This window comes from Molothrus ater, chromosome 2 (assembly GCF_012460135.2).
Source record: "Molothrus ater isolate BHLD 08-10-18 breed brown headed cowbird chromosome 2, BPBGC_Mater_1.1, whole genome shotgun sequence".
NCBI classification, from domain to species: Eukaryota; Metazoa; Chordata; class Aves; order Passeriformes; family Icteridae; genus Molothrus; species Molothrus ater.
In genome coordinates, this window is record NC_050479.2 from 79,897,439 (window position 1) to 79,918,492 (window position 21,054).

At 38.3% G+C, this 21,054-nt stretch overlaps 1 protein-coding gene across 1 annotated transcript in view; it reads right to left on the bottom strand.

The window, feature by feature from the left end:
• FAT3 (FAT atypical cadherin 3) overlaps nucleotides 1-21,054 on the bottom strand; it is a 399,825-nt gene that overhangs the window by 114,597 nt on the left and 264,174 nt on the right. Inside the window, exon 4 of the mRNA XM_054518453.1 lies at nucleotides 19,761-19,822. Within this exon, the coding sequence (XP_054374428.1) occupies nucleotides 19,761-19,822 (62 nt within the window). The remainder of the gene's footprint in view (nucleotides 1-19,760; nucleotides 19,823-21,054) is intronic.

Below are 21,054 nucleotides of genomic sequence, written 5' to 3' on the forward strand. Positions count from 1 at the left end.
GTTTGATTAGGAATGTCAATGGCTTCCAGCCACACTCAAGCTAGAAAACGATGCATAATGGTCTGTTAAACCATTTGAGAATTAACGATGACATCAGGTAATTTCAGTGCTGTATTGCCAAAAGACAGGAAGAAAGGAAGGAAGGCAGGCTTTTTCATTTGGAGTTAAATGCTCCCTGTAGTATTTGCAAACCTAAATATTAGAAGAGTGTACTGAAAAAAGCCTTAGAGGCTTCAAATCTTAACTTTTGTCAGACTCAGAATGCTGAGACCAGTATATGGTAACCAAAGGACCTGGAAGAATGCAGTATCAGAATGGGTGATTTACAAGTCCAAAACACTACTACTACATCTATTACATTTATCCTGTGTCACACTTTATTCTACAAGCTTTTTGGAAACAGAAACAGTAAACAAGTCCTTGTAAAGAAACTAAAGACTTGTATTTCAGATTTAGCAGCAATAAAAGGAAAAATGTGCATAGCTCTTGACAGTGACCCTCTAAAAGAAAAATAGCATTGTTTTCCACAAGCATTGCTTTTAAAGTTCATTAGAGTTTGGAGATCCTGACAACTTTTGTGCATCAGCCTTTATTTACAGTGTTCTTCAATTAATACATGCTAAATGCAGAACCAACCATTACTCCATTCGATTCCCAGAAAACAGAGCAGCCTGTCATGTGTTAAAGGAAACTCTTCCAGGCAGCCTCAGAAAGCACCTTCCCCTTCCTTTCCCTGAGTAAAAAGATAACTATAATCCTTAGGAATGCTGAGCTCATAATTTGCATTTGATGAAATGTAGATTAAACTTTCCCAGAAGTGACTCTAAGGCAGTCACTTTCCAGAAGTCCAGAAGTGCCTCTTACTTCCACCGGTGGAATTAAATACAGAAAACCTTTACTTCTATTGCCTAACTGTAGTAAACAGGCACCTAAGATTCAGCAGAAATCCTCTGGTAAGGAAAAGCTTTGCTCAACCAGGACTTTTTCTGACCTTCTAGGTGATAACAGCACCTTGAAACCACACATATCATATCCCATTGTGAGAAGTTTGCAAAGTTTGCAACAAGAAGATTGGAAAATTTGAGATGATCACAGTAAGAACATCAACCTCAGTCTCTAAACATTGTAAAAGTCTTTTGAGTACATTATGAGCTTCCTCTTTGCTCATGAGGCTACAGTAATGAGTCTTGCTAAATATATAATGAAGAAAGGCTTGAAAAGCAGAAGAATACACTCCAAAGTGTCCCCTGATAATACCTGTCGAACAACATTTACTCACCGTCAGACTGGCACCTTAAAAACAAGATAAAGTATGATATGCAATTGCTTAAAAATGATTTCTTTAGGCAAATGAAACCTCTTGAGAAACAACCTATCACTAAACAGAAGTATAACTACCCTTAAATGACAAAGAAGATAAAAGTTGCCTATTGATCTTCACAGTAAACTTTGAAGAAGGTGTTTAGCTCCTGCTGAAAGTGAAGATTACAATCTGAGAGTTTTGTGAACAGAAAATGAGTAGTCAAATATGAGAATATTTCACTTCAAGCAGATTTAAATAACATAAAGCTTGCAAATCAAGATATGCATGCAGTTTAATGTTAGTAGTACTCTCTATGTCAATTTTAATCTGATTCATACCTCAATATCTACTTCAGCCATTTGTGGATTTTGCTTTTCTTGTGAAAAGAAACACCTGTGATTAAATATTGATAAGTTCCTCTCTATCAGATCTACCTCTACAGATAATGCCCTTCTCCAAAAATCATATCTTAGCACTCAGGAAATACAGTAGCTCTCAGTTTTTGTGCTTCAAAAGAGGTGTGCATCAACTTGCAAGCTCACCACACTGCTGTTTTTGCAAAGATTCAATTACTCTTCATTTTCTATCCACAAATGCTACTTGATTCTCATCTTCACTATAAGAAGGAACCAAACACCTTCTTTAGTTTCCCCAAAATAATGAAGATTGTTACACATCTCCAAACTTCCATTTTTTTCATACTAGACCAGTCAATATGTGTAATCATGTAAGAAAACCATTCTGGCTATTAATAAAGACAGAATATGTTATCCATGATTCCAAGATATTTCCCTACTATAAATAATTTATAACTATAAACAGTTATAACTATCAACAGCTCAAAAAATACATGCTGATTTATTGCCAAGAATCAATCAAGCTATAGTACTAGTCACCATGGAGTTAACTAATCAACAGTATTTACTTTACATCCTTGTTTGGGTGTGCAGCCGTGTCAGTTTGTAGCACAGATCCCCAGACACCAAAACTGACTGGGAATTAACTCCCAGCTCCTTTAGCAGGAACTCTTGAATTCAGAGCAGGTGTGGGGCAATAGCCCTCCATCTGTCTGGCACTAAGGCAGCAGCACTGCTTCATGCTAAGGTGGTACAAGCTGCTGAAGGTCCTCTAGGAGAAGGCATAGTGTGAAAGAGCTTGCTCTGTACACCCTTAAAAATATTGTGGCAGAAGTTTCTGTTACAACAAAGCAATAACTTCAACTGAGACTTTCAGTCTTCAAAGGGAATAATCATCTTGTGTCCCAAACTATAATATAAAAACCTACTTCTAAACAATTTTTGTCTTACTGACATCCACTGCCCTCTGATGTTGGATGAAACATCCTCAGGTGAGGCTCTGTGATGGTCAGTTTCAAAACAATATTGCTGTTCCTGAGGAGGTAAAAATCTTTATTTGGCCAGCAATGAGAGGAAAGATATACACAGTAGTTCCTTAGATTTATTTACTTTATAGGAACACTGCATATACTGCATATATTATTTATTTACTTTATAGGAAAACTTTATAGCAACACTCCAAATTCTATGCTTCTATATAAAGCAGAACCAGGGATTTTCAAAAGAAAGGCAGTAGTTTCATTTTTTTTCCCCTCAGCAGCACTTGGTTATGCTAACAGGAGATGACACCACCTTGTCTCTGGCCAAAAATCAAATTAAGACAAATCCAGCCCCATCTCCAGCTCCTCCTCCAGATGTTCCTCCCCTATCACACACTTGCAGCCACCCCCACCCACCAATAAACTGTTTGTGCATGTGTGCTACAAACAGGGCTACAGAAATAATCAGGGTTTAAAATGAACTGCCAGAAGAAAACAAATCCCCCCAAAAGGCAGATAGCAGTGAGCAATGGCAATGAGAGAGCAAAAGGAGGAGAGGCAGGCCAGCTCCCCAATTCAGACTGGGGCAAGTTTAATAAGATGTTTGGTCACTGAAGAACATGCATTGTACAACTGCAATTTTGGTGATTAATTCTACAATTTTACAACAAATAGAAACTTAGAGTTCACCCCCGAAACCTCCCTCCCCAAAAAATCTCTAACTTTGAACTCATCACTTATCAACAAGCCTTTGATCAATACCAAAGCAGGCAAAGCCAAAACCATTAATGTTAATGTAAAAGCCTTTGTGTCCCATCAGTAATGCTGAAAATACCCAATTTTCACCTTACACTGTTTTTCCACAATATGCAAGAAATGAGCGCTCTCCATCCACACATACAGGTAAAAGGTTTCAAAGACAGCTGACAGACTGATGAGCAGCCTCTGACATTTGTATGCAATTTAGTTTTTTCTCAGTGAAAATGAAGCTTCCACAGTTTTATGTTCAAAATAAAGCTTATGGGTCAGAAAACTGATAAATAAAAAATTGATTTTGTAGCTGGGTAGAAAATGTATAAATCAGACTTTTAAGCGATACAGGCTTTTCCCAATTTTTGAATATCCTTTAGAGATATTTTAAATTGCAAAAAGCAAAAATGTATGGTTTAGGCCTCGGAAATTTATCTGCATTTACTGAATAGTCACCCAGGAAGATTGCAGTGACTGTTTTCATTAATAAAGAAGGAAAAAAAAAAAGAAGATGATTTTTTTTGTGATGTTCAAGTTGAGAGTCATTTCTTTGGTTATCAAGGAGGTGCAAAGTAAAATTTTAATCAAATTAGAAGACAATATCATAGCAATTATTCATGCATATTTGAATAAAGTAATTTTTGGAGTCAGATGAGGATTTAATCCTAAAATATCTTACAAAATAGTATAAAAATTCTCAGAAAATCAGTATGAAAGTAATTTAAAATAAGGTGAAGGAGATAAGCATGAATAAGGAGCCTTGTTATTGGGGTTCTTCCCAAGGCAGATTTTTTAAATCACAGTATCATCCTCCTTCTGTCAGACCAGGTTAAAGTAAATCACATCAATAGTTGCTTTGACTTTATTAATAAAAAGTTTTACTTGACTTCTTGATGCCTACTTCACAACTTTCTGTTACAAATCAATTTTGGACAGATAAAAGGCATTAATTGGGCCATATTTAATCACACTTTCATCTAACAGGCAACACAGACAAGCCTTATTATCTCATCCTCTACTTGTCTTTGATTTTATATGTCCTGTAAATATCTAACTAGCTAATTTATATTGCCATGGGGTCAAATTTACAAGCTGGTTGAGAATCAATCAGCATGGGGAAAAAAAATGAAGATTCCAGTTTTGAAGTAAAACTCATTCTTGGACCTATCACCTCTTTTACATTTTCCACATTGATTTCCCAGCTTGGAAAACTCAACCTGGCAAGCAGGCTCATATGTTGTGTCCAGTACAAAGATGTGAAACTGAAGTTCAGGAAACTGTTCTGGTGATCAAGAATGAGAGCTATCATCCCCTTCCCTCATGGGTGCAGCAGGACTCTATGTTTACCAAGACACAGTACAAACCTTGCTCTTTCTCACTAGACAAGACTGACACAAGCTAAGCGTACCTTTAGGGTCAGGTTTACTGTAATCCCCTTTTTCACTAAGTCAGTTTAGCTCTTTTCTCAGCTCTGCTGAATCTCTAAAAATCACCACAATCACCTGAGAATAGTCTCAGCCTCCCCAGCCATGCTGTGGACAGTGGGGTACACAGATACTGCACAACTGGAGACAGAGCTAGTGTAAAGACAAAAATCACCCTCATGCTGTCTGAGCAGCCAAATAAGTACAGACACCTTCTTGGTAGGGAAGCACTGGCCAGCTGTGAAACCCTCAGACTTGGAAATCAATGGGAATTTTCCCATTGACTTTGCTGAGAATGGGGTGGCATCCAGAGCTCAACAACCTCAGTTCAGTAGTTTTAATTCTCACTGAGCTTTTGCCCAGCCCTGGGCTTCAGGATGAGTACCCAAAAGCTGTGAGGGTACTCATCCTGAAGTACTCAGCTAAAGCGTAGGGAAGGTGTGCACCACCACAGCATCACCACTGCATGCCTGATAACTGACGGGCAACAATCTTATTTAGCACCCAGGCAAATGTGGGATTTCCTTTTTGCTTTAAAGAAACAGCAATTTCACATGCAATTATTTTCTTCAGCACGATTTTTTCCCCCTGTTCAATCTGTCACACACATAGCCAGTGATCCTGTGAACAGCGATGTACACGAAAAATTTTCAGAATGTGTCAAGACCATACTGCCAACATAAATAACTAGGTGTGTGTATGGGAACAAAGTCATTTTGGGGTAACGATACAACAGGAAAAGCTGTCCCCAAGTTATAATATCCCAAATGTGTTGAAAAGAAAAAATCCTGTCCCAAAACCTTAATTTCCCAGAGTAACACTTGGAACACATTAAAATGTTCAGGTTATTAATATTAATTAATCAATTAATATTATTATAATTAATTAATTGCATAGTGCCTGGAGTCCTGGAAAGGGAACTTTATGTGTTGTAATAATAATAAGATGGTATTCCACTCCTGCAGTGCGGGAGGAATTTTAAAAGATCACAACTTTTAAAATATTCTTAGCACTTCAATTCTTCTGCAGAATTAGTCTTTAACATGCATTTGGGTTTTGTAGCCACAGGATGGCATTCACTGCTGTGCAAAGGGTCAAGAAAACGTAAAATGTGAGTAGAGCTCAGGAAGCATACTTTTTATCTGCAGAAAGGAAATATTTAATCAAGAATGATTAATATAAATTTACTGCTTTCTACTGATGACAGCCATTGATTCAAGAATGTAATACAGAAATCTTAACATGCATAGCCTTTAAGGTTCATTTTCTTACTGCATGGGTACCATGGCCCTCAACAGATAGGTATCTTGCCTGACGCCAGTAAGCTGTGACCCTCTAAAAATACAGAGCAGCAATTCCAGTCTGGGATACCAGCAACTGTTTAGAACACCTCAGTTTCACTTCCATGGTTTATGGAGTCAAAGTCACTCTTTATTGGATTTATACAGGCTCATAATTTACTGCTTATTTTCCCATTAGGGCAGTGTATGGGGTAGGTGTTGACACATAGCATACCAACGGGAGGACAGCTGGACCGAACGGATGGCCAAGGTGACCGATAATTGGACTGCAAATGTCAGAGAGTGGGGTTGAAAACACAGGTATATCAACCCACACATACTTTTCCCAGTTGTGAAATGAAAATTAAGAGCAGGGACAATCAGCTACTAGTAGTTACAATTTATAGAACTGAGTTTGAAGTCAGTGGGAAGCAGCACCCAATTAACGGCAGCAGAGGCGTCTAAAGCCACTGGTGAAACGACTGGATGTGGAGTGATAAGCAGGAATGTCAGATGGAGACACAACCAAGTAATGCTATTAACCTTTGTGAGATTGCCTCCCTGATAATGTGGTCTGGGGGACAATAAAACACTGCATGAGACAATATGCCCAATTTGGGAGTGCAGGACTGATATATGGGAGAAGGTGGTGAATTTCCCTGGACTCATTTTATGGGCCTCCAATTAGCCCTCACTAGGTGAAGGGAGCAAAAGAAGGAAGCAGAAAGAAGGAACCTCTAATGAGTTGCTTTGTTGGCTTTTAGCAGAAAAGATTGAAAAAGTAAAGTTTCAGGAGCTGCTTTGCTTTTGAGACTGTCCCAGGAGGTGTTAAAGGGGCAGGGTATAGAAATAGCCGTGTTGGAAATAGCTGCGAGGAAGCTCCTGATTTATGGGAGGTCTTGAACAGCAGAAGTACATCCTGTCAGGAGCAGTGCAGGAGGTGTGATCCCTTGGCACAGGCAAATCAGATATGCCAGCTCCAGGCACCAATCCCCATGGTCAGTGCTGGGTCACTGCTGCAGATGTTCACTCATGATGTGGAGCCCTGGTTGACACTACCTAGAGATGATGCCACTGCTCCCTCTGAGAAATCCCACACAAAATATATACAAACTTGCTCTCCAAAAGTGCATCCAGTTTTGGAAATGGAGTATTAGGAGCAGATCTAATTCACAGATTACTCATATGACAAAACATGTAAAACTGATTTACAGGCTTAGTGAGGCAGTTTGTCAATCAAGCAAAGTTCAAGTGCAGTTCCTGTTTTTGGTATGTAAATCTGGTGAATGTGCTCTCAATAACCTCTAGAAAATAGAGCACAAATGTGCAATTTATTCAGCTACTACCTTTTAGGCATTCAAGGGCTAGTGGAGCTTATTGCACTCCAGAGAAACCAGGGATATGTCTCAAGTCAGGAAGTCATGAGGTAGCTCTCAGCTATAGCTTAGAGAGGGAAGGGGACACCAAATTAACTCTGCAAGAACTGAATGAGCTGAAAAACAGCCCAGAGCCCTGAGCTGGGTAATGTGCTTTGTCAGGAAGCTGGATAAATGACTGCCTCATGCTGAGCACTGTGCTGCAGCAGCAAAGATTTCTTTTGGGACCTGAGCAGCTTGCTGGAAGTTGGGCATCCGATCACCACTGTGATCCATCATCAGGCACCCTCCCAGGGCTGCAGAAATAACACATCTTCTGTACACTTCAGACTTCTTTTTATTAAAAAAGCCACAGCTTTCAATTGATACTTTCACACTGAGAGTCAGATATTATGAGGATTGAATGCCTGAAGAGAAGGCATTCAAAGAAAGTATTATTTTACTTTTTAAATGTCATTCCCCAGCTGAGGTGCTGCAGAGAAGACTGCACTCAGGCAGTATTTAGTGTGTTGCAACAAAAATAGTGAAAGATCCTTAACTGTACACACACTTGGTAAATGCCAGTAAAAAGGACAGAACAGGCTTTAGTATTCAATTCAATCCCACAAACATATGTCCAAAGTTACACAGAGAGAGTTTGTGCAGGTCCATTTGAACAACAGGGTTTTGGTGAGGAGGATAAGGAGTAAATGCAAATTAATCTCACGTGTCAGTTAATATTTTGATTCCTTCTGCTACAAATTATGGTCTATTGAGACCATGCTAACAGACATCCCTCACTGCCTTCTGTCCCTCTCAGTCATCAGATATCATGCCATTTTGGCATACTTGGTTGTACTAGATAATAAAGCTCTGCTTAGCTAAAATGTGTGGTCTAAAATTTATGATTTTGTGGAAATTTTCCAAGTGTTTTTTAAACTGTGGTCAAGTGTTAGGGTTTTAAAAAAAGTGTGGCAATGTAAAAAACCATGTTTTTATATTCTCCCCGTTTTTATTTTCCAATGAAGTCTTTAAAATCTGAGAGTTAAGAACACTTGTTTTAGTTTATACAACACCTTAATAACTATCTGGAAGGACAGTGGAAGACAACAAAATACAATGGGAAAACAAGATCTATTTGAGGTTGTGGAAGAAAATATGAACTTATTTACTGGTATCTGGATTAAAGATAATGTGCTGGATCTCAGAAAAGTCAAAGCCATGAATTGACCGGCTGCTATTAGCAATATTTGTATTTTTTACTTTCCCAGGGAATGTGAGAAAAAATAACTCATTATTTTGATTCTGACATTTTTGCTCTCAAGTGCTCATGTTAATCCTTGCTTTTGAATATTTAGAACATTCCTTGCCAAAGAAAGTATTATTTTTTGCCAAACCATAAAATGTACTTTAGGACTGCTATGATAACATTTTCAACCTCTCCGTATCATGAGAGATTAGCAAACAGCAATATTACATTTGAGAATGATGAGATTAATCTGTATCTTGACAACTGAAATTTGTTAGACTGTGAAAAGAAAATTACTGGTTTTGAGGGCTGATTTCTTTGCACTTGATGCTTCAGGGCCTTTGTACATTTCTGTTTAAATCATATCTTCATAAAAAGCAAAATAATTGTTTGGTCTCTGATTATTATCAAGCTCAAGTCAGATAAGAAAAACATTAGGATTCTTATGTGCTGTGATAATATATTTAGGGAGAAAAAAAGTGTCAATTATGCTTAGTAAACGGATTCTCAACCCGATTAGAGGTTTTATTATCTCTAGGTATCTTGTAAATACCTTAATTTGTGTCATGTTGCAAATTATGCTGAGAACTCCAATCTTATTTCAGCACGTTTCACACAATGATGCACTTTTGCCATAACAAATTACTTTTAAAATGAAAAAAGAAAACCCCAAATGGCACAATTTTTTCAAATCACCACTATTTTGCTTGACATTTTCCTATTCTGTCCAGTATATCCTTCTTGATCAATATGAATGTTTAAGGATTATATGGTGGGAGGGAGAGTGTGGTCATGTGGGAAAGATCTGAAAGATCAGAAAAAGAGGGAAAATACATTATATTGAAGGGCATTACAGGCTACAGTGAGAAGACTCTCAGATGTGATGAGGCTCAAAGAAAATGTTGTGTATTCACTGTGTACTGGGAAAAGGTTCTCATCAAGTGCATGGACTAGACTGGTGGGGGCAGTTTTGTGAAATGCTCAGCTTTTAATGTATGAAAATGATAAACCCCTGAAAAAGAAAAGCACTAAGAAGGGAAAGACAAAAAAAAAAAAATTCAGAGGACAGAGCACTGACAAATCACACATGTGTCAAATCAACCCAAAGGTCACTCAAGACAGCAGAACTGGAGAGTTAGTGCTGGGATTCCTGCACAGGGTATTGCAGGGTGGTTGGATTTGGTGCATATAAATGGTGGTGGCAAGTGAAGTTGCTGTGAAAAAATTGCAGAATCAACTTTTTTTTAGCAGTAACAAGCCTGAATTTGGAACAGCTGAGAACAGATCACCCTGGGAGAAAGAACAAATGGATGCAAATCTTGTTTAAGGGCATTTTTCTAAATGATGGATTAATTAAAAGGCATACTAGGATTTCCTATGCCCAGAAAGGATTTTAGTACAGATGCAAAGCATTCCTAACTGAGGAAGAAGATGCTCCCCTGCCCTAAATTCGACTCTCAGCTTGGTCTTAGCTGAGAAGGCAGGAAAATGAGACCTCTGCAAAATGTGTGCATGTGCATGCATGTTTATGTGCTCAAACATTACAGACATAAATTAACAGTCTGGCAGCTGATGGGTATTACCCATGGTACAAAAAACATGATATTGCACTAAAGCAGACAATTCACATAACACAAAGACTCTGTATATCTAAAATAGATTCGAATCATGTGAAAGATTTCCTGTGGCTTCTGCAGAAGATTAAAACATTGGTACATTCATATAAAAATGTGAAAATTTAGCAAAGCTGTGCACCCTGCACAATGAGTCTTTGTTTCACCAAGCACAGAGCCTGGCAAGAGAGACACCCAGAAAGAATATATGAGACCAATTTGGGCATGGTAGGTGGGCTTCAGCCCATAACAAAAGGGAGCTACAGATCTTAAGAAACATACAATGAAGAAAAAACCTGTTAGCCCTGAGCTAATCTATGAGCTAATCCCTCAGTGAGAAAGCAACATTAGACTAACCTTCTTAATCCTGACTGAAAAGAAAAGCTTGATGTAGATTAACCACAGAATTTGCCTGCACAAGCTTAGCATGAGGAATGATTTATAAAACAAGAAGGAAGACCACTAATACATCCCTCTCTGTTTCAACAGCATTTAACACAAGTGCAGACCTAATTTCGAAGTATGCAATAAAACCTGATGTTTTAATAATACTTTTCCACCATCAATTTGCATTGATCTAATGCTCTGCTATCTCATAGTTCTGCAAAGAGAAGAGAGAGGTATTGAGTATTTAAATTGCATTTCTCTCATGTATTCACTCATCCATTTCCAACACACCCGAGGAAATGCAGCCATGGGCACCAATGTCTAATTCTTTTATCCTAGGATTATTAGGGATAAGTTTAGGAAAATCATTGCTACTGAAGCCAGACTAAGCACAACACTCAGGATAAGCAAAGAAATTGAACTAGCCCCCAGCACAATACTTTCCCCTCTCCACAGTGACATCACACATGTCCTAATATTATGCTAGTTAATCATAAGGTAACTTTCTTGCCCTACACCATGATGCTGAGTCCAGTAAGATTTTAATTAGGTCCAGAGGGTCAAGGAAGTGCTGATACACCCCTAGGCTCCCAGGAGATGCTCAGAAGCTTGCAGGGTGACTGACTGCAGGCTGGATTTCCTTCCTGACACAATTGTATCTTTTCTGCAATGTGCCTTTAAAAGATTTGGAAAACGCCTGATAAGATAGCATGCAAAGTCTATAAGCAGAATATCTCCTTCCATGCTTCCATGCTGAGGTGCTTAGATCCAAGACCTGCTGCTAGAATGCCGTGGGTCTACAAGGAAAATCCTAAAAGAGGCATTTTGATGCCCAGCATGAAAAAGCCAACAGAGCTGCGCTTTGTGGAGATTCATTTCTTCATTTCATGACCCAACGGTTCAGGTCAGTGATTCATGAAATCTGTAAAACAACCTCCCTCCCTCTGCAAATGTCAGATATATGCAAATCATTCCTTGACTAAAGCAAAACTGTAAGCAATCAGAAATGTGATTTTTCTAATGGGACCCAATCACCATGGCAGACAGCAGTGTGTGAACCAAAGCCTCAGCCCTGGGTGACTCTGATCTTGCCAAGCTCTTCAAAACACGAACTTGAATGAGTACCTGCAAAATGATCTCTATCTTGATACTGGGCTCGATTTTCATCTAAATAGGTAATTAATTAGTTTTTTATCCTGGATCATAATACCAATTGCTCCCTGCCCATTTCTAGCAGACTCACTGTCCAATGAAACATGATTTAGCAAAAAATGTATTTGGGGCAGTATTCCACTGTAGATGGTACATCTCTCATCATATGTCAATGAACTGGGAAAAATCAAATCTTTTCTATGAGCTGAGGAGGGAATAAATAATATATGAGCTGTGCTTTCTTATTTTAATGCCAAATAAATTAACACAAGCTTACACTACACCTATAGAAGGTGTGTAAGCTCTGGCTCCTTCCTGTAATCATCAAGCATTCACAACAAAACCCCACAGCTTTGCATATTGAGTTATGGAGATTTTTTACTTAGGAAGCTCATTAAAGATAGAAAAGATGAATGCTTTTCTTCATTATTATTGGTATTTGGTATCAATAAAATAGATTACCAAAAAAGCATGAGATTTTTATTGCTGGACTAAAATCCTGCCATGTAAGAACTTCCACACAGTGTCAGATTAGCTGGATGGCTTAAACACTCTCCAAGAGAGGCCAGAGTCAGGTACTCAGATATAAATGATGCACTGATGGGGTTGTCAGTTGTGTATCTGTCCTTGACACCATCCTGGTGTTAGCATGTGCAAAACAATTTTAAGAGAACCAAACTAATAGTGAGAAAGTTAAAAGAATGAGATTATTATTATTATTATCTTAAAAAATAAAGATTGAAATCAGCCATTAGCATAAGGTAAAAAAGTAAACAAAGCATCCTCAGGGTTGACTTAGAAGTCTACAAATTTTATGGAAATGTCACAGACATTCTTTGCACACCCAATAGTCTCTCAAGGCTATTGGTATTTCATAGAGTAAGTGAAATGAGCTGAGGGTCACTGCTATTTCACTATTTGATATACACAGACCCATTCTTGCCCTTTCCCTTTGGTGTATATATATTGTGTCATCAGAATCGTGGGCATATTTTCCAATGGCTATCTGAATTTAACATGGAATATTAGGGACTTTAAACACACAATTCTTTTTTTTTCAATCCAAGCTTAATTTGTTCCATTATTATAAATTTATAAGATATTTTTTCTTATTTAATAAGAAAACAGAATTAATATTCTATGTGCATGTAGAAAAGTGTTATTAAATTCAGTTTTCCCAATGCTTAGGCTCTGTTACTTGTGTTACTTCTCAAGACATTATCTAAAATAATAGGACATTTGGGAGCTATTGAAATTTGTAATAATAAAAGAGAGTCATCTGTAAAAACACGCTGCCTTAATTCTTTTGCTGTTTAAAATTCCTGTTCATATCTCTTGCATAGAGACCACTCACTTAACAATGGAATTAGTAATATTTTCAGAGATGCACTTGATAATTATTCATCTTACCAGATCACGTAAGTCAGAGACAACAGTCTAGCTGAGGAGATCATTTGTCACTGCAGACAGATGGATCACACCAGGACTCTTCCCTCATTTTGCTGTGTAAGACTTTCTGCCTAAATACACATGAGAAGCAGTGTGCAATGTCATATGTAAATCTGCCTCTGAAGGAAAGGTTTAACCTCCAGTCACCCCCTGCCCTTGGAAAGTTGTTGGCTATTTTTGAAGAGAGCAGCAGAAGAAGACGGGGTGCAGGAAGGAAACCTGCATCATGGGGTCAGTGAACTCAGTTTGTGCCCCCTAAGCCCAGACCCTCGTGTCTCTGCTAGATCCAACACCACACTGGCCAGCTGGATTTCCCCTCTGCTGACAACCCCATGGAGAGGTAATATGAGATGAACATGTTTTTGATTTTCTTTAGAACTGTTTGTTTTCTTCCCTTTCTTTCCTCTCCACCCTCTTTCTCTTTTTCTTCCTTTCATTTTTTTTCTTTTTTCCCCTTATCTTTGAAGATGACATTAAAGTTCAGTGTAACTATTTGAAGATGACATTGATACATCTTCCACTGTCCTTTTAGAAAGCTGCCTCTATAAACAAACCATTCAACTAGAAATACTTTCAGGTGTCTCAAAAATAATTAAAATAGTTCTCTTATTTCCAGCAAGCACAACCAGTAATACTTTTTGAACTCAAGCTGGAAAGAAGAGGCTGTTTACCTATATTTTAAATTTCCCTTGTATTTTCTGATAAGTTTCAGTGTTAAAAAGGGAAAGGCATGTGCCTTTGGACCCATTTAAACCTCAGACAAAATGTTCAATCAGAAACACTGCCTCATTTTTACACCATCACCAGCATGTCACTGAGAAAAAATGCAGCTTTCTCTGCCAAATGTGGGCAATGCTAAAGAACCATGAAACAAATGCTTACACAGACTTGTAATCCAGGATTTAAGCAATCAATGTGCTGTAGAGCACTATTCAGCTACATAAACCCAATGAACTCCAGCTTTTGTAATTCTCCTGTAAAAATATACATGAGCATATTGCCACACAGCTGCCTATATTCTTCAGAAAATGCTGCAGCTTCTCACAAAGGACCACTGATTTCAGGCATCACCACTAGCAAAGGCTACAGCCCAAGTGAGCAGGCTCAACAACAAAATAAAGTTAAATTTGTCAACTTCTTGTGTGGGAGATGCTGCAGGAAAAGAGGAGGCTGGTGGAGAACACAGGCTGGTCCAGTGCTGAGCCACCAGTGTGGTGTTTGTGGGAAGAACTGAGAGGTAGTGCTATTTTTAAATGCCACTTAGCAAGTTTTTAAACTCCTCCTTCCCTGCAAACTGGGGCCATAAACTTCATGGCAGCATCTTCCACAATCATATTCTGGACCAAATTCCAAGTGGAATAAAATTATAATCCCTCTATCAACATTCCCCTCACATTTACAGCTTGCCATTAAATGAGTGGAAATTTGAATTCTTTTTAGAAGGCTCCAATTACAGCAGATTATCATGTTTCCCTCTAATTACTGCATATAAATACATGCCATGTAACACAGTTTATTGTACCCTTAGTGTACCTACAGTAAATAGAAACCAATGTGTTTCATTCAGCCCATGTATTTTGACACTCACATCAGATTTAGCAATTTGTCTTCATTACGACCCCTTGCACTGTTACTGCCATCCTTCTCAGTGCTGTGCTGGAGCTTTGCAGCAGGAAGATTGATGAAGCCTGTGTATACTGATTTGTGACAAAAGCAGGGCACTTGAGAGACACTGTTACCATTCTGATAGCACTAAGAGGGCTAAAAATCAGCTGCAGTAAGCCAATACTCTGCTCCCACTTCTCCTCCTCTTCAATTAGGGTACATGACTTGGACCTTGAAAGGCTAAGGCTGCTGTAACACTATTTTTAAACCTATTGCCTTCAGTTGCTTTGTCACTTCTGAAGAGATTTAAAGTTCTGACCATGCTTATTAACAGCTACTTTTATTCTTTAGAGACACTTTGAATAGACAGGTTTTTCACTGTGACAAATGTTAAAAGATATTTTGTGAATGAATCTGCAGTGGTAAATTTAAATAGCTATTTCAATGTGTTGGACCGACAGATACTACGGATATAATTTTCAAAATTGGCTAAATGTCTGAAGAGCCCACACTGCATGTGCTCATCAGGGAGAGACTAAACAGCCTCAGCACTTTAAAAGCACCAACTATTATATACCATTATCAAGAGGATGGAGAGGTCATCTCTCACTACAGTCAATTCACCCCTTCAATCATGAAGTTCCAAAGACTGTTGCTAGAATTGCACACTGAAGCCTGTAACTCTTCTGACTCATTCTTTTGCTAAACATAGGTCTTGACACAGCAATTCCCAACAAGCTGAACTGCTCAGTGTTGGGTGCATTTTGCAGAGGCTTTGTTGGAAGCATGAGTAACAAAGGCTCTGTAACAGAGTGTTTAGAAACTGCTCAGGGTGAGAAAATGGGCTCAGATCCATTTTCTGGGCTGAATGTGCAAGTTAATGAATTGTAGCCTGGATTCAACAATCCTCTCCCATCAAGTTGCCCATGTACACTGGAAAGCAGACCAGGAACTATTAATGTTCTGTAAATCTCAGAATCAGCTGACACCACACAAGGGCACAGATCCTGCATGAAATGCTTTAATTTTTATGCTTATTATAGGACCTCCACCACTCCTCCAGCTGTTTCAATAAAATCACACAGAAAAATCACTAGAGTTTGTAAAACTGTCAAGCAGCATTAGGAGGCATCTGCAAAAACTGAGGGCAGAAAAAAACTGACAGACTATTTTTGTGAGGGTTTTTTTCCATAGCTCAAACATTCTCCACTTCTAGCTTCTTCTTTTTAGCAAATGAGCATAATATGAGAAGAGAATGTGAAGTATTAACAGAAATTATTAGAAGACAACACATATCCTGAAGAAGGAGGAAGTAAAAGAAGGAAAGAAGAGGATGATGTATTCAGTTATTGAAGGAGAATAAAGCCAAATCATCTGAAACTTGCACCTCACTTGAAAATACATCACTATTCTCATTCACTTGCAAAGCAAGCACGTAGCTCTCAGGATTACCTTTCCTACTTCAGAATTTATTTAAATACTTCATCCTAACGACAAAATATTTGAGAAAGTCTGTGAAATAGAACAAATGCTTTTGTGTTGCTTCATGTGAGAAAGTAATGTAATCAAGTGGTCATTTTCCTCCCATTTCAGGCAGAACCAGTCCATTAATAAGAATTCACTAAAGCAAGAGACCATCCTGTATAAAATCCAGTGACATCCAATTTAAACCTTAGCAGTAAAATTCTACCTGATAACAAGCACTGAATACAAGTTGCAGCTTTGCAAGGCATTTTAAATGTGTCAGAAAAAAATTAAGCCCTCAACTTGGGAGCTTAAAAAAAAAAAAAGCATTGACAATGCCACAATCAATGAAAAACCTGGGAGAAGCAATTCTTTTTTTACCCCCTTGCTGAAAATGACAAAACAAACAAACAATACTAAAAAATACCACCAGAGCAAACAGAAAATCCCAATGATTATAAAGGGGAGTAGATTTCTGCCTTCTTTGTGCGTCTTTTGGCTCAGGGTCTAGACATGTTTCTGCACTCAGTCTGGAACATACTCTTGGTAAGTGTAAGTCCTGTGACAGCAGCCTGAGTTACCATTAAAAAAATCCATGTGGACACAGGTCCAGACATCTAAAGACAATTAAAGGAGGAATGATGAAGAAATGCACACCTGACCTCGGCCTCAGTACTTACTTTGCAAGAGAATTCTCATGCAACTTAGAAGGAAAGTCACCTTTCCGAAGCATGGAAGCCTTAAAAATACACATCCAGTCCTTGCTGATAATTCTTGTTTCCTCTGGTACAGACAGGGACAGACAACTCCAGAAGAACAACTCTATGCCATCACAAGTGGTGGTCTGGAGACAAGCACAGGCACTACACACAACCACAGTGACTAACATCTGCTACCTTGTATCACTTCATTTTCCTAACAGCTTCTGTGAAAGAGGTGGAAATACTGTTAACAATGAAATTTGCTAAGTAAATGCTGGCAGGTACTTACAGGGTATAGCATCTCTGTCAAAGACAGGCTTATTAAAAATAATTAAAAAGTCGTATCTAGGAAAGGTCTCTCAGTGGCTCAGACAGACACTGGGCAAAGGGGAGCAAGGGTTGCTCGGTCAAGTACTAATCAGAGCTTTTCAAAGGGAGCCAAGTTTGCGCTCCTTTACACCAGACCGACTCCTGGAAGAAGGGTATGAAATGAAGCCGGAAGGGAAACACTGTACTACTGGGAAACCACGGCTGTCTTGGCAATTAAGACCTCCCCAGGGGGTTAATTACACACAGACAGACAGGCATTTCAGAAAACGTTTCTCAGTTTGCCACAAGAACAAGCACAGCTTGGCCAGCCTGGCTCTGGATCCCAGCCTATGCGCGGATGTGCAGCCGGAACGCGCCTCCCAGGAGGCAGCGATGGGCAGTGTTTCAGCAGCAGCTCAAAGGGGCAACTTGACCACCCGGGCTGTGGCTCCACCACTGTCCAATTCCTTTCCCACTCACTGTTTCCAGGTGGGCTTTACAATGTGGTCATATCTGCACTTCTGCAGGACACCCTGCTCCTGTGCTTCTCCTCTCCGTAGCCTGCTCTCCACCTCACTCCCCATTCACAAGCCTTGGAGCAGTGTAAGACACAAATTTCCCTCTACTGCATCTTCATTCCCCAAATCTTGTAGACTGTTATTTTTTCAAGCAAGATACAATTCAGGGGAAAGAACCGATTAACTAGTATTGATGACTAAAGCTGAATTCCTATAAGTAACTAATTTGTTTTCTTTTTACTATTAATAGTAGCACTCCCCATCTGTATGGGAATCCCTTGGAAAATGTGTATTTGGCATGTTTCACTGAGACTGCTGAGGAAAACACATAAATCACAGAATCACAGAATCACTGATGTTGGAAGGGACCTGTGGAGCTCATCTAGTGCAAGCCCTGCTAAAGCAGATTCATCTACAGCTGGCTGTGCAGGATCACATCCAGGCAGGTTTTGAGTATCTCCAGAGAGAGAGAGACTCCACAACCTCTCTTGCAACCTGTTCTAGTGCTCTGTCACCCTCGCAGAAAAGAAGTTTTTTCCTCATATTCAAATGGAATCTCCTGTGTTTCACTTTGTGCTAACTTGTTGTCCACCAGGATTACCTGGTCCTTCTCTGCAGAGCAAAGCAGACTTACAAACCCAAGATTCTCCTCAACAGACACATTTCAAATCAAGGCCCCTTTCATTCCATTTATGATTTTCTCTGACAGTATAAACTGGAAGCTTGAAGTTATTGGAATACATGATTACTTTACTAACTTTACAACTTAAATCCTAAAAAGGGAAAAATCCTTGTATTTCCCTCCTTTTTTTAATGACATGAAATGTGTAAGAATCTACAATGAATTATCAAGAAAAAAAACCCAACCCAAACTTGTATAGTAATAATCAACCCTTCTCTCCTGTGTTCTGCACTAACCAGAATAATTTGGGATTTCTAGCAGATAAAAACCTAATGAGTATGCTAATATTATTTTACTACATTTTGCTGTCAGAGAGTGATTGTACTAGGAACTGTTGAGTCCAGATGTTTTTTAGCTTGTATGGATTTGAAGAGCATTTCCTAGTAGAGGTGATTGATTATGTGGGACAATATGGTTCTTTTTACTTGTACCAACAGGAATCAATAATTCCTTACTTCACAAATAGACAAAAGAACAGAGTCAAGGAACTTTTACCCAAAGGAAAAAAACCCACAGCATGGTGTACAGCAGTGTGAAAGAAAACACATGTGGCAAAACCAGCGGTTTACAAGTATATCACTCCATATCCAACACATGTGAGCTCCTTATAAAGAGAAACATTCATTACAAGGGCCAAGGGAATGGTTTAGATACTCTTTTGTAGAAGGCAATTTTTAACCTGAAAATTATTGTTAACAGTCCCAATAATTGAAAGCTAAAAAAAAAAAAAAATAGATTCTGATAATGCAGTGAATCTTCAAAGTTTGCGTCCATCCAAATTATCAGGTTGCACACTAGATCCAAGATGCAAAATTTAAACCAGTTTAATCTGGAGACTAAAAATCTTGGCAGGGTTGGGGTCATTCCACATATTTTTTAAAAATATTTTGCTCTGGATATTCTAAATTTCTGCCACAAAAAAAATTTAAGAGCTACAATAAAGGACTTAACTGAAGTAGATGAGAGGTGGAAAACAAGTGTTCAAGTTTTTTGAATTTTTTTCCTGTTCTTGCAAAGTGCAAAACGTTTTATTTCTTCTGTATAATCAGGCAATTCCCAGCTTTGTGTGATTCTGTTATAAATGAGGAGAAAGGAGAATACCACTCTCCTGGAACAGCAAGAAGTGATTTTAAACGACAAAAATCAGCTAACCTCTTAACATATATTTTCCACTTAAACTTACCTCTAAAAAATGTTCTGCTTGCTGTTCCCGATCCAATTTTCTAGATGTTGTGGTAATCAGACCTGTGAAAAAAAAGGATGATATTTGATTGTCAATATCATTGAAAAATATATATCTTTATCAATCTCAATACAAATTAATTTTTAAAACAGTCAAAGGGGGAAAAATCTATTTGAAGCTATATCAGACACAGATATCTTGACATCTGTCAAGCATTTTATTTCTCAGCCCAGCCATGATCACTTTCTGACCAGCAATGAATCTTTAAAAAAAAATGCTGTGAGAAAAATAACTGAGAAACAGTCTACAGTTAACATGCTACATTTATTACAGTGAATGAAAAAAACTCACTAAAGAATCACTATTTGTCTCATGATTAAGAGTTTCAATGAATCATTTGCATATGACTAAAATTCTTCTGTAAAAAACCTCATTAAAGATTTCAGAGTTCTCAAACAATTAGTGGGATAGGATGCTGATTACTTCCACACCAAGAATACTTTACAAAGAAGGTTATTTCTGTAATAATGGTTTCCATATATAATAATTCTAATGTATTAAAGGTTTTGTTCTACAATTTCATCAATTTGTTCCATGCTCAAACTGAGTCTTTAAAATAAAGTACCTTTTTACATGAGGATGATCAAGATATCTTTTCTAAGGCAATGTACTTCCATGAATGATTAAACCGTTGTGAGATTTATACCATGGAAAGAAAAGGAAACACTTCCAAATTCCCTTAAGAAGAGGGATGCATACCTTCTAGGAACATAGCTTAGTTTTTTATTTTGTTCTTACTAAAGATTTAAAGGGCAGATTTGGGTTTCCCCTTGTACAAAACATTTCTTTGGATGGGAAAATGCATTGCCTTATGTTCTTGTGTTTTGATAGACCAACTTTTCCTAGATATAAAGCTGATTTTGGAGACAACTCCATTGGGCCGAGTTGTTCTCAAGAATTTGTCATCTTTAAGATTACCAAGGGAAACAAGAAAATAAATTCTTCCTGGATGAACTATTCTACTTATTGAATTAATCAGACCAGCCAAGCATCGAAACACAAATCCATGATGACACTGAATCCTTAGAACACCCCATCAGCAACATCTACATAAGACTTCTAGTCCCAAAAGGCTTTTAGAGCTGCAGCTCCTCATATGCTATTACCTTCTCCTTGGAGAAATCCATGTACCTATTTTGGTGAGAAGGGGAGAAATATTACTTGAAGTAATGGGATGAAATGAACAAAGGGAAGTGCACTCTGCCTCCAGGATTTCAGACTTGTTACAAGATAC